Raw genomic sequence first — 14,675 nt, 5'->3', positions numbered from 1 at the left:
GTTCTATTCTATTACACTATTCAAAGAGGCATGTTCGATTCTATCGTATGATTCCGACAGCCAGCTGTGAAATTTGTCAGCTGTGCGAGGTCGTGAATCGGATTTGGTATGAATCATTTGTGTGGAGAGTGAAGTCATCTATTTATGTAGCAGATAATGATACACACAAAATACATCTGTTTGGGTGGCTGATGGCCACAGTCTTAATGTTGGTGTTTTAAGAGTGAACCCATGTTTTTATCCATCTACGAGTTTTTTTTAAACTCCGGTACTGTATTTATGTGACGAGTAACGAAGCAAAACCAAGAGGTTCGGTTTAAAGTACAAGTGTTTGAAGATTTTTTTCCTTTATGTAATATAAAACATTAAACGCATTTGTGTGTAGACTTTTAATTTGATTGGAATTCATCATGTCCTCGCAATAAATCAACAATTAATACAGGTTTGTGTGTGCCACGTATTTTTCATTATTTGAAAATGTGATTTGTTGGTTTAAAGTGAAAGGACAGTAAGTACAGTTCGTATTGTCATTTTACAGAAACACGTCGCCTTGTGTATTAATTCACAAAATTAAAAAAATACAAATGCATTAACAGGAGAACATTTTTTTGAAGGCGTGGCGTGTTTGTTAAAATGAAGAGAGATAGGGTCGGATGTTCTCTAAACATGAATAATTTATTTTCAACTGAATAAGTCCGAAATTCTTCACAATTTCAAACATTTACCAACCATATATGGTGGCTTATTAATTTCGTCTCTTCAAATTTGACAGTATAGACTAATTTTTTAAGCAAGGGCCTAAATATATCATAAACATATTTCAATAAATGATGGTTACATGGAAAAAAATATTCCAGATATATGTGGTAGCTTTTAATAAGAATGACCATTTGTTGTGTATGTTTATCTTATACCACATATTTTTTTAAAATAATTATTGTCAATAGCATAACACTGATGTATTGTGCATTTGGCCATCCTTGAATATATATTGAATGTTACAGCTGTTATGTATTTAAGTCATCGGCTCAAATTTGTATCCAAAAATCAACTATCTTGACAGGTTTATTCTGGTTTATCTTTGTTCCAACAGGTAGATGCTGGGATAGTACCTTAAATTAGACAACTTTCATACCCTTCCCAATTCATTATTAGTTAATCATCCTATCATTTGGCACTGTGCAGTCTGATAAAGATAAAGAAAATATTGCAGGTAATATTTTAATGCCCTTATTGTAAAGAAACTGAAAGCAGATCATAACATAACTTAATTAAATTTAGGAGTAAATTCAGTTGGTAGTGTATGTTAACCCTCAAAACCGTAAGGAAGGGGTTCTTAACCTTTTCATATCAGAGGACACTTTTTCCCTATCTTGATGTCTTTAAATTAATTTCTTATTTTTTAAGAAATGTTTACTAAAATTAAATATTTTAGTGTCAACATTTTTTGTCATACAGGATGATACAAATCATATGTATGCCACACAAAATGCATGTGCAAAGATTAGGTTTCAGACAACCAATCTTATCACACATAGAATTTTAAAAATACTAAAAATGGAAAAAAATCTGCTTGATTTTCCTTTTCTTATTTCAATATTACACTTGAAACTTTGTTGCTTTTCATTGTTTCTTTCCTTTGTATTGGTTTTAGCAAACAGAGAGGAAAATGGATTATTCTGTGAACACAAGACCACTTCTCCAACACAGTGAGAGTGAAAGTGATTTCGAAGACGATATCTCGGAAGTGAATCGATGTGTTGATCACCAAGATGACCACGTTGTCGTAACAAAAGACTTGAGACCACTTTTTAAATTACGAGAACCAAGCGATAGGTACTTTCAGATTTGTCTTGTAAAATATTCAGTACTGACAATACTAATTATTATTTTAATTACACATAACACATGTGCAACTGTTTAATTAATGAATCATTCATGACTAAAAGAAAAGGGTCAGATAGATATTCAGCATCTGCATCTTGGTGATTTGTTATCACGCGACATTGATGAAGTCATTTGACATTAACATGCGTCTACCATAATTACAGAAATAGCATGGCTTTGCATTGTAATTGTGACTTATGTCGTTCCAGATACAACTTGGCCTACTTAATATTTTATCTTTTGGGAATGACCACATTGCTTCCATGGAATTTTTTTATTACTGCTGATGATGTGAGTTCTATTTGCATATCATACAATATTTATTTAACAGCTATCATGTTCACTGATTAGATTTTAGAATTTTGTGTGACAGATGATGCATGTATAATGAATCACAGTTTCGTTTTAATTGAGTATGTAGTTATAACAGTTAACAATTGCTAAATTCATAACATGTAATATAGTAATGCAACACAGATATCTTAGCATTGTAATGTCTTACACTATTTGTGTAGACTTCACACAATATCATTTCACCACCGCTCCCTACTCATCTATCACGAGGTGTGTGATAGCCCTGACTAATCAGAACGTCGTCATACCCTTAGTCCTAAATCAGGGCTTTATCTTTGGCTGGCACTTGGTTACAGTAAATGTAGTTTCACTTTTGTACAGTATAAGTAAATATAAAAGCTGTCTCACTATAGGCCATATAGGCGCTTGTGGGGAGAGGAGGTATGGTTCCTACTCATTCTTAACCTCGGCACTAGATGGGGGTGAGTGGTCAGCGTCACTGATTGAGTTAATTAAAGTAACAATTTCATAGGTTTACAAAGATCTATGGTTTATAGTTTAGATGCGTCATGTTTGTGTTTACAATTCATATATATATTTATTCTTCAAGTCTATACACAAACCATTTTAAATATTGATGTTAAAAATTAAAATTGATATAAATATTCTGCGCTATTCATCGTTTCCTCGCAAAATTGTAACATCGAGGAAACGATGAATAGCGCAGAATATTTATATCAATTTTAATTTTTAACATCAATATTTAAAATGGTTTGTGTATAGACTTGAAGAATAAATATATATATGAAAGATCTATGGCTAAGGGATTCACTAAATGAGACCTATTTCACACTATTTTTGTCATAGGTGCCTCACTTCTAAAACTAATTTTTGTAAGTAAAATCTGTAATATTTGGTGCTCAACTGATTTAGCAACTTAATCATCTCCCTTTTCCACATTCAAGCAATAATTCTGATTGTGGGCCATCATGGGTAAAACTTTTGTGTTCTCTTCTGAGTATCCGGTAAGCACACAGTGTGCACTGTTTCTATAAATTGTGAATTTATTTATATTAATTGATTTTTAGGCCTTGTATTTGTGGCTCTTATTTACAGGAAACATTTTCAACTATGTAAGTTGTTTATCCTTGATTTTGATTTATTAAACTGACTGTAAATGTTATGATCGTGTGTGAACTTTGGCCATTCAGATGTTATCAACATATTGCAAGAAGAAATAGAAGCGCGCAACCTTCTTCTTAATGATGACCATGCGTACATGATGAATATTTGTTAGAAACATCCATCCATGCAAATTTTAATTTACTATATTTCATCAGCGTCTTACATTATCATAGATACTGCATACACAATAAAACATAAAGAAAGGTATTCTTGATAAATGAAACCCAGCATGGAAATAAATAACAAAAGGATGACGTAAGTTTAAAAAGTCAGAATTTCATTTCCAATGCATACTTCTTAAAACACCCTTTTTTTTTCCCCCTTTAAGTACTGGATGTACAAGTTCCGTGATGCTAGTGCAAACATTTCGGATAAAGAAAACAGGACAGAACTTCAAGCAGGCTTCACAGCGTATCTGAGTGTCGCGTCTACCATTCCCAACACAATGTTCCTCATTCTTAATACGTTATTCAGTCACAAGTAAGTCGGTAGTGAAATAGTTGTGATTATACATTTTATATATACAGTTCTGCAGAATGAACTGGTGTAACAGGAATGTATTAAACTATTTTCCAGAATTTCGCTCCAAGTTAGAATGATTGGGTCACTCTCGTGCATCTTCCTCTTATTTGTCTTGACCACGGTCTTTGTGGAAGTTGATACAGACACTTGTAAGTATACGAATATGCACGTCATTTTAACAGTTGTTCTGTATTAAGAAAGACAAATGAAAACTGTGGTATAAGGGGAATATTTTCAGTATAAAATATTGAGTCAGGTGAGGTTTTCATGGTGGTAAGTCTGAAGATGGTTGTCTCCTGGGTTGTTGCGACATGTAGTCTGATAGAAGTTTACCGACGTTTCAGAGGTCCTTGCTGCCTCCATCATCAGGGCATTCACGCACTGCCCTGATAATGGAGGTAGCAAGGACCTCTGCAACGTCAGTAAACTTCTACCAGACTACATGGCGCAACAACTGAGGCGACAGCCATCTTCATGTAGATTGTTTAAGGATGTATATTTACCTAGTGTTTTTTTAAAAAAAGGACAGAAATTAAAGACATCTGAATATGAGAATATTTGGATTTGAAAGAGCTTAATAGAGAACATTACGTAAGCCAAAAATAATTTAAAAATGCCACAGAACACAATTTGTTATGTTAATGATTTCTGTATATATTGCAGGGCAGGAGGTGTTTTTCAGCATTACACTGGTCATGGTAGTATTTCTTAACAGTAAGTATCCGGAGAAGGAAAATCCTATGTTGTGTGTGGAAAGCAAAGCAGCTGATTCATGTGTTTTACATGTTCATTACTAGAATTATTATAACATACTTAAATTGAGCACCACATGATAAATACAGTGTTGCTGTCTTAATTTTAATATCACTTCTCTCTAGTATACGGAGGTCACTTACTGTGAATGACCTCTTTGATGATAAGCATGATTCATATGACAAAATTTCACATGTATATAAAATATGAGATAAAATTAAGTGTGATACACCGACTCATGACACACTTGTGTTATCTGGATGTGAGATTTGAGGTTCTTATGGCAGTAAAGATGTAGATGTTGGTCTTCTGAATTGTAACACCACGTGGACTTATGTGCAGATATTAACGTTTCAGAGAAATTTAATGCGATGGAGATAAGTGATTAAACCGCGGGTTCTTCATAATGAAAGATGGATTTACTTTATTCGCTATTACAATTAATAATTTCCTTGATAAATGGTCTGCCAGCTTATACATCACAGTCCTGTTCACAGATGCCAGACTTCACAGTGGTTATAAATGTCCTCGTCTTCATGTTGTAATGCACTGCTACTCTATTCTGCGTCATGAGCCACTTCACTGCAGCATGTAGTTCATAGCTCCGTACAACACAATACTCTGAATTTACATTCTACTCCCCTTTATATATGCAAAGAGACAGTCAGAGAAGAAGCTGCAATGTTCCACTGATATACACATATTTACTGACAATTCTCAAATGTTCAGCACCATTTTGGTGACTTGGGTTCCTTTGATTTCATTCAGGAACGTTCAGGGCCAAATGACCATGTTCCAGAGTCATGCCCACCTTTTGACGCGGTCACGATCAGAGGAAGTGAGAGGTCGGGAAATTTCGGGCTGAAGTGACAGACATTGGTATCTACATACAAGTCCACACGACATTACGACCCAGAAGACCGACACTGACATCATGTAATCTCTGTTTTCCAGTTGCAAGTGCGATACTACAAGGGGGCCTGTTTGGTATTGTGGGCAAGTTCTCATCACGCTACATCACAGCAGTAGTGAGCGGCCAAGCCTTAGGTGGAATCTTTGCGGCGTTGGCAGAGATTGCTTCCCTGTGCTTTGGAGCTTCTTCTGCAACTAGCGCATTTGTCTATTTCATGGTGGCCAATGTGATGCTGCTTCTATCTCTTGCTGCATATATTTTTCTTTCCCACTCGGTGTGTATTTGAATTGACGGTGAAGGAAAATAACCGACTTCATTGTATTTGAACAGTCGAAGACCTGATCAGGAAATTCTCTGCTTTTATAGAATACAGAGGTTCTCTGAATTATCAGATCAAACGAACCAGACCAAATTACAGTTCTTGCAGAATCTGAACTTGAATGTGATGTGACGTTCTCATGGCAGTGAATACAAAGATGGCTGTCTTCTGGGTTGTAACACCATGTAGTCTGGTAGGTGTTTACTGTTTCATCACCGTGATGATGGGGGCGGCAAGGACCTCTGAAATGTCGGTAAACATCTACCAGACTACATGGTGCAACAACCCAGAAGACAGCCATCTTCAAAGAAAAATATGTTTAAGAAATGCCTGGGTTCTTTGACAGTATCTCATTCATATCAGTTATTATTTAAAGTATTAATTTGGCATTTTATTTAAGATTTCATTAACCCTGTGAAGCTGAAGCTCATCCAAATAATATTTAGAAATTCAGTTATACTTCAAAGATAATACAACACTTCACCATTCAACTTCTTAATGCTGTTTAAGGAAATAATCACTGTACATTCTGAGAATCAATAGGAAACCCATAAATACAAAATGCAGCGCTGCTGATTGTTAAAGCGGGTCGTCCATATAGTTACGACTGAGCTTCAAAATGTTTAGTCGAACTTCCTCCCATCTTGTCCTGTCTTTCCTGATGACATACCCAGTTTGAGTCATAGCCTTCTCTCTTCTTCATATCTCGGCTTCTTATAATAGTATCATGATATACCGCATACAGTGTTATACATGAACATGTGGAAAAGTATTTAAAACAGGAAATCAGCTGCTTAAGACACCTGTATCATTGAGTTGGTATGTTCAGTTGTGAATTCTAACTTAAATAGAAAGGCCTTGGTACTGAGATTTTAAAAAATTTAACAAAAGAACGTCTTTGCGAATCTTATTTTAACATGTTCCGTCACTTCTTATATCTACCTCCAATCCAGGGCCTTCACTTATTTCTGATCTTAGAACATTGACTGTCTGCATACTACATATATTACCAGTTATGTAATTATTCTGACAGGTGTTTTTCCAATTCCACATGCTGGACAAACTTGAAGTGAGCACTATGCAGTATGAACCAGCTGTTATTCAAGCGAATGATAATCCTCCTTCAAGAGAAATTTCTTACAAGGCTATTCTTAGTAAGGTATGTACAATAATAGTTTCTCCGATTTATGATAGTTTATTGAGATAACAGGCTGCAGGTTGTGTAGCTGGATTCAGTTCCCGGCAGGTGTTAATATGTTGATCGTCAGGCTATCACACATCTCAGGGTCAGTGACAGATGACTGGGGAGCGTTAGTACGATTGTGACGAGAAGACCGGAAACGGAGAAATGCCTGACTTAGCACCATTTTCATCTGTAAGTCCAATTTGGACTGCTCCTGTGGTAAGAAGGTGGCATCTAAGCTATGGCACTCCCGTGTTTTGAGAAATGGATATAACGCAGAATCCTTGAAATGTCAAATATGAATAACCAAATTATTGTTTCCAGATTTGGGTGTACGGATTCTCTGTGTGGATGACATTTGTTGTGACCTTAGCAATTTATCCAGCAGTTACAGTGTTGGTAAACTCAACAGGAAAAGGAAGCAGAAAGCCTTGGAATGGTAAGAACCAAATACACGCCGATGATGGCTGTCTTCTAGGTTATTGTGTTCAGTAGTCTGGTAGAAGTTTACCAATGTTTCAGAGGTCTGTGCTGCTCCCATCATCAGGGCCCTGCTGCAAGCACCCCTGAAACGTTGGCAAACTTCTACCAGACTACTGAGCACAATAACCCAGAAGACAACCATCTTTGTACTCACAGCCGTGAGAACCTCAGATATTATAGATACACTTCTTTGTATAATAGGGGATGCTGAGTAGAATTTTGAAAATATTTTAACCTAAGGATGAAGCGACAGGAGGCTGGAGAAAATTATACGAGTTGTTTCATGGTCTCTACTCTTCGCCAGTTATTAGCGATCAAATGAATGAGGATGAGGTGGGTGGGGCACGTAGCGTACGTGGGAGAGATTAGAAATGCATACAAAATTTTGACCGGAAAGCCTAAACAGAAGAGACTACTCATGAGACTTAGGCAAATATAGGATGATATTAAAATGGATCTTGGGGAATTAGGTTTTGAGGGTTTGAATTAGATTCATCTGGTTCAAGTAGGAAATTTCTTGACTAGCTGAGTGTACATTTGTCTCGTTAAGAAGGACTCTTCTGTTTCCATCTTCATTTCAAAATACATATTTGCAGTATCTTACGTTGATGATAGCAGTGTTCAACCTTCACCATTTGCTACCAGGCATCAGTCTGGGAAAGGTAATTCAACTTATTATGTAATCCGGATAACATAATCTGTACGTTGTCTGTCGAAGACCCCCGTTTTCATGTTTTATTTCTTACATGCTTGTTGTGTTTTGTAGCGAGATTATGCATTACTTAATCCAAGTGTGGAGCTCACAACCACTCTCATCTTCCTGTGATCATAACAGTAGAAGTGGCATAATATGTTTGCTGGTTGCTGTTTCAGATATGTACTTTGTTCCTGTAGTTGGTTATTTGATCTTCAGCACATGTGACTATGTGGGGAGGATTCTCGCAGGACTTCTGCAGCGGGTGAGTTTATCCAAACAGTACAAGTAAATCAGAGTATGATCGCTTTTTGCATGTTCCTGAGTTTGAGAGGGAGCCACAAGCTCATAGTATATTTGTTTTGTTGTAGCCACGGAACAAAAGCTGGGTGGTTGCCCTGCTGAGTATACTTCGAGTAGTATTCATTCCCCTTCTCCTGCTGTGCAATGCGCAGCCTCGTCATCATTTACCAGTCCTGATGAACTCGGATCTCCACTATATCGTCATAATTGTGCTGTTTGCATTGTCCAATGGCTACTTGGCAAACATCACGCTCATCTGCGTACCGAAGTAAGTTCTTCTTTTTTGAATTGTGTAAATTTTTATTGATTATACAATCATCTGGCTTGTTGCACCTTGTAGTCTGATGATCATCCTGATGATGGATGCGACAAGAACCTCTCGAAACCTCAGTAAACTTCTACCAGACTACGTGGAACAACAGCCCAGAAGACGGCAGTCTTCATATTCTCTGCCATGAGAACCTTAAATCTCACTAAGTGTTTCAGAATGGTCACTGTTGCAATACTCCCAATTATAAGGAAACAAAGCATAGGAAGCTACAGACTTACACAACCAGGGGCATTTTTTACTCTGAAATTATGCTTTTATCAAATATATAAAGACAATTCTTCAGTGGGCCTGTAAATCATTTTTCAGTTTAGTGTGCTTCACATCTTTCAAGGATTAATATCTGATACTGGCAAAAATATTTTTGTCTCCAGTTATCTATGTCCATGCTTACAGGCGCACTAATGATCGGCTTATCCTCACAAGGAGGCAAGTCTCTTCCCCGTGTAAATGGCGTGCTATGTGGGGCCAAGTCATATTACTGCCTGTCATTTTACACATGAACCTCAGCAGTTGATACAATATCATCACATGCATGCAGAACAGAAGTCTGTTAAATTTATTGACTCACTGTGATCGAATTTGCAGAGTCGTTGATTCTGCTGAGCAAGAGACCGCTTCATCAATGATGGCTGCTTTCCTGGGCATCGGACTGGCTTGTGGCTCGGCACTCAGTCTCGCGATGGTGAACATACTGTAAAGAAGCTCTAGTCTTTAGATAAGAATGGACTGGATTTTAACTCCTCAGGAAAGATGTTTTGTTACATGTGCTGCTGTCAGAAGATGTCTCGCTAAATTTGGGCTCTTAACTTGATTTGGTACCACAATTTTCTGCACATATGTAATTATTTTCAGTCATATACATAGACCAATAAATCATTTTTATATACCCATATTGGAGAAGGGAGTTAATATAATTTCATTTATGATAATAGTATGAATTTTGGTCTCCTCTTTTAGTGTATTTCATTCCTACATTTCAGACCTTTATCTGAAATGTGTAAACCATGACACAGGCCCTCAGTAGGACCACAAAGATGATAAGAAGACATTTCTTGTTTTATAAGGCTCAGAAATGTCCAGTAGGATGAACCTAATGGTCATGAGGCCACATTGACGAAAATTAGGTTCACGACACAAAACATTTCGAGCCACTGATATAAGAAAAGAATTTATATTTGTACTGCATTATATTTGAGGCATTATTAACGAGACAGGAAATTTAGACAAACTAGCGTATTAATTAAATAATGCTCTTGTATAATGAAATTTTAACTATTTTATTAAGTCTGGTTATGAATATTGGCCAGTGATTATACTACAACCATTTTAGTGACTTCTTGAGAGTAAATGCAGATGACAGTGAAACAAAAACTTACATGTCCTTTCCTTTTTTGCACAGTGGAAGAATGGAGATAATAAATACAAGTTTTATTTCTTTCTCTCCTGTGCCTGCTTCTCTGCATTGTGTCCTCCGCCCCTCACAGCTGTGCTTTCAAAGTCTGAAACGTTAAAGATGTTTATAGTTTATTTAATGACACTCAGACTGTATAGTGTAGAATGAGAGGATGATAGTGAATTGGAAAGGATGTGGAAGGAAGTGGTTGTGGCCTAGTTTAAGATAGTATCATAGCATTTTCCTGGAGGGACTGAGTCAAGGCACATAAATCCAAGATGGTGTCTCCAGGCGAAGATGAAACAGGAATACTAATGACTCAGCTGTGACATTAATTAATTCTTGGTAGACCGTGTAAATATTAATAAAAAGATTTTGTTGACTACAATTTTTGATGAACCTGACAAATATTTGTATAAGTCAGAATGTATGTTCGTGTTTAACATTGTATTCGTCATAATTACTGATAAGTGAAACAATTTGCAGAATTATAGCAATGAAATGTATATTTTACTGAATAAATCAGAATTGTTCAGTTGCCAAAAATTATCTGTATTAACGCAGGGGAATTTTTTTACTGTGCTATGCAAATGAGAAAACTGTTGCCAATGTTGCGTCTCTTTTTTTGTAATGAATATCATTGATTAAAATTACTGAAATTCGTTCTAATGGTAGAGATCATTTCATGTTATTTTTACTAAATCTGAATTTTCACAGGTTCTTATAATAGTGACTGCTAAAGTATAATTTTTCCTCTTGGCATTCCAATATTTTGTAGATTAAAAGTTATATAATTTTACATGTATATATATTTATTATGATACCTGTGTGTAAATGCATTTTTATATTTTATAGCAAGTAAATGTGACTTTTGGTGAAAAAGAATGTTTATTAACTTATAGACAATTTCGGTGTGGTTTTTCTTATTATATAACAAGGTTATAAATTCACAGTTTTTAAGGCTCATATTGGATCACATGTTCAGAGTCAAAATGAAGTAAGAAAACAAAATTGTACTCTTTGGGGAGAAGAGTTTAAGTTTATTACATAATCAAGGTTCGGTCCTTTTCCAGGGGTAGTAGCATTTGCTTTCCTCCATGAATTGGTCTCATTGACCCTCATTAGTCATAATGGGATGTACCATATGAAGCTGATGTTCACATAATACGGTAGGCAAGGCCTTATATTATGCACCTCACACCTTCAAAAATGGGTTAAATGACCTGCCATACCACTCGCACCCCCAAACTGAGTGTACAAATGTTTCTAATTTTAGTAATGACTCTGACGATGTGAAGCTCAAAGTGCCTTGAAAAACTGCATCCACTCAGTGTATAATAAATGTTGTGACAGACTGTACCTTAAGTTGATATTGCATTTCAATGGCTGTTTATCAATAAATGCTCTGACTGGCATACTTTATACGTACATACTTTCTAGTCAGATTATGGTGGGTATTATGTGACAAGAACTAAGCTACCTTTACTCCAAGACCAGCCAAATGCCAGGTCAAAGACAATGCTCATAACTTATGACCAAGGGTATGAAATATGCTGCTTTGTCAGGGGTATCACACCTATTATATGATACTTAAGTAATTTATTTCCAATTTAGATACAAGCTTTTGTTATAATAATGGTTTATCTCCTTGAATCTCAATTATTTTGGTTGGTCAGATGTTTTTACCATATATTATAATGTATTCTGATAAATCAGTAATTCCTGTGGAATGTGCATAAACTGTCCTTGCATCAACTTATAATATTAATTAGTGCGTTAACGTTTAAGGAAATTCTCATGGCATATTTCAAGAAACTTACGAAGCTGTGAATATTCAGTCAAGACAGTATCCCAATTGATTTGAACAAGGCACCTACCAAATACAAGTCAGCCAATTATTTTTAACTTCATTTACCACCAAACGTGATCTCTGCTATCTATTTGAGACCTGTTATTGTGTTATTCATCTTGTGTTTGATAATTGTACACTTTTTAACCCTTTGGAGTCCAACTGGTTTTTATCCAGATTTAATACAAACATGTCAAGCTGTACAGGAACTGTTAAGGGTGAAGTTAATAACCCCTATGAGTGTACAGTAATGCATAAGAAATAAGGAATTGACATGACCCTGTTTATTTCTGTATATTACATGTGTAATCGCTGCTTTTGATGAAATGTGCATACATGAGACAGCTGAGGGTAGTGGCCGGTAAATCATGACAAAGAGAGAGGACATCCAGGTTATAATCCTGGAGTACCGTGGCATGCATAGTGTGGAACATTGTGCAGTTGTTAGTTTTATGAGAATATTGGTGTCATTTAGTTGTCAGTTAATGGATGTTTATGGGACATACTGATACTGCAAATTTTCATATTTATCTCTGTCGTAAATGAAGATGGCTGTCTTCTCGGTTGTAACGCTGTGTAATCTGGTAAACGTCTACCAGACTACGTGGTGCAACAGCATAGAAGACATATTTGTACTTAAAGCCACAAGACCCTCAGATCCTACTGTTATACATGCAAGTGAATTTGTTCAACAAAAGTATAAGATAAAAAAATGGAACTTAAGAAAAATATTGTTAATGTTAATGCTATGAAGAGGTAATTATAATGTTCAGGTAATGACTGTTAAATGTTATATGTACAAGAGTATATTAAATGTTGACCTCTGTAGGTTATAAAGTCACTCACTCATGGCTATGATGGATGCTGAGAATGCCCATTAGGTCTAAACTGCAATGGATTGTTTATGTGAAATGACAGGATTCTATCATGTTATTGAATATTTGTATATTTTATGACAGTACAGTTGATTTTTACCAAGTGGCAGCATTTCAGTGTGGATTAAATGTTATGAATAAATATCAATGTATATGTCTATACAAAAAGATATTACATTCCACAAGTTACTGAATTTTTATTTTATTTTTTTAGAATTATCATTTATCTAGTTTCAGAATTGTTGTGTGACTATGGATTAATATAAGTTTGTAATGTGAGACATTAATATAAAAATAAATGATGGCCATATATATGAGACACATACTCATATATATCCATACTGACTTCTTGATTGTGTTTGTGTTTGATTTGTCTATTACAGTAAAATGCAGCTTCTGCTTATCAAACACCTGTCAAAACCATAACCACAAAGAGCTGAACTCAAAACTATCCATAAGCAGAACCCTCCTTGAGAAGGTGAAAGTTACTCAGATCTTCAATAAATTCTCTACCTGCTATGTAACCTGAAAGTTCATTACTTTGTTAACAAGAACCCCACCACTGGATTCTATCCTGAGCCAATGTAGTCCAGTCCACACCCATTCCTTTCAGATACATTTTAATATTCTCAAATCTATGAGTATATCTTACAAGTGGTCTCTTTTCATCACATATTCTGGCTGCTGTTTTGAAAATAAAAGGTAATTCATATGTCTCCATGCACATGTTTCACACACAACTTACTTATGTCACATGATTATCATCTAACCTAACTTCCAACATTCATATTATTACAGGTGCATAGGAACTGTATGTTACCTCTAGAATTAGGCAGTGGACTTCAAAATTAAACAACATAACAGCGTTACTCTTGTTTTCTGATATTTTTGGGTTGCCATAGTAATGTACAATAAATTACTTCCTACACAACAGTGAACAGCAACATGAAATAAACCAACCATGATTATCCATTAATACTTACAAGTGTAATTGGCCAGCCTGAATTACTTTTTCCTCAGAGGTCTCCTTGAGAGGATCTACAATTGTATTTTCTATTGATCATCCTACTCTCATTTTTCCTTCATGTTTCTCTGAATGCTGTACATAATTTTCCCATTGCTGGAGTTAAATTAATGTTAGAGAAAATCCAGAAGTACCATTGATTGTACACTCTGAGTAAAATCTACAAGAAAGAGTAATTTAATATTGTATTTCATTGATTTTAATACACCACTGATTGTAAGACACCATTCATTGAGTAATGTCTTCAGGAAAGGAAAAAGTGCTATATCAATTCTTAGAGGCCATCAAATGTAAGGCACACTCATGAAACACTGCAAACCTTTGCTTTTTAATCAGTGAACAAACCTTTGCTTTGTAATCAGTGAACAAACAAAATAAACATGTTCCAGTGATTCCTTCAATGTCTCTTACCTTTGGAATATTTTCTATAGATCTGATACTGCCTTTATAGAAATTATTTACATCTCTCTTCTTCTTGATAGTTTTCTTCCATCGAGTACCTAAAAACAAAAGTTGAAATACTATTGTCTAAGATGCTGAAGCCAAAATTCACTTCAGAAAATTAACATTGATGTCAGTATTTTAAAATGATCATGTAATTATATATCTTTACTTACATTATGTATTATAGTGTACTGTAATACTTAATCATAATAATACTGTTAAA

General features: G+C 35.4%; 1 protein-coding gene across 4 annotated transcripts; it reads left to right on the top strand.

Moving 5' to 3' along the window:
* The first annotated feature begins 101 nt into the window (after positions 1 to 101).
* On the top strand, positions 102 to 13,337 carry Ent1 (Equilibrative nucleoside transporter 1). 4 transcript variants are annotated; one of them, XM_022061188.2, is made up of 12 exons: positions 102 to 442; positions 1,655 to 1,836; positions 2,097 to 2,178; positions 3,695 to 3,846; positions 3,943 to 4,037; positions 4,552 to 4,602; positions 5,596 to 5,828; positions 6,907 to 7,032; positions 7,381 to 7,495; positions 8,413 to 8,498; positions 8,605 to 8,804; positions 9,453 to 13,337. In XM_022061188.2, exons 2-12 carry the CDS (start codon positions 1,670 to 1,672, stop codon positions 9,562 to 9,564), a joined length of 1,419 nt encoding a protein of 472 aa, XP_021916880.1. In that variant the 5' UTR covers positions 102 to 442; positions 1,655 to 1,669; the 3' UTR covers positions 9,565 to 13,337. The 4 variants fall into 4 exon arrangements, with proteins under 4 accessions (XP_021916880.1, XP_087215511.1, XP_087215513.1 ...); XM_087359385.1 differs by lacking the exon at positions 102 to 442 and adding an exon at positions 1,086 to 1,213; XM_087359387.1 differs by lacking the exons at positions 102 to 442; positions 2,097 to 2,178 and having other exon boundaries at positions 1,700 to 1,836.
* Positions 13,338 to 14,675: the final 1,338 nt, after the last annotated feature.

This window comes from Zootermopsis nevadensis, unplaced genomic scaffold (genome assembly GCF_977971745.1).
Source record: "Zootermopsis nevadensis isolate Lab colony 2312 unplaced genomic scaffold, Znev_1.0 Znev_ptg000031l, whole genome shotgun sequence".
NCBI lineage: Eukaryota > Metazoa > Arthropoda > Insecta > Blattodea > Termopsidae > Zootermopsis > Zootermopsis nevadensis.
Note: the sequence above shows the minus strand (reverse complement) of the source record. Positions and strands in the feature narration are given on the sequence as shown.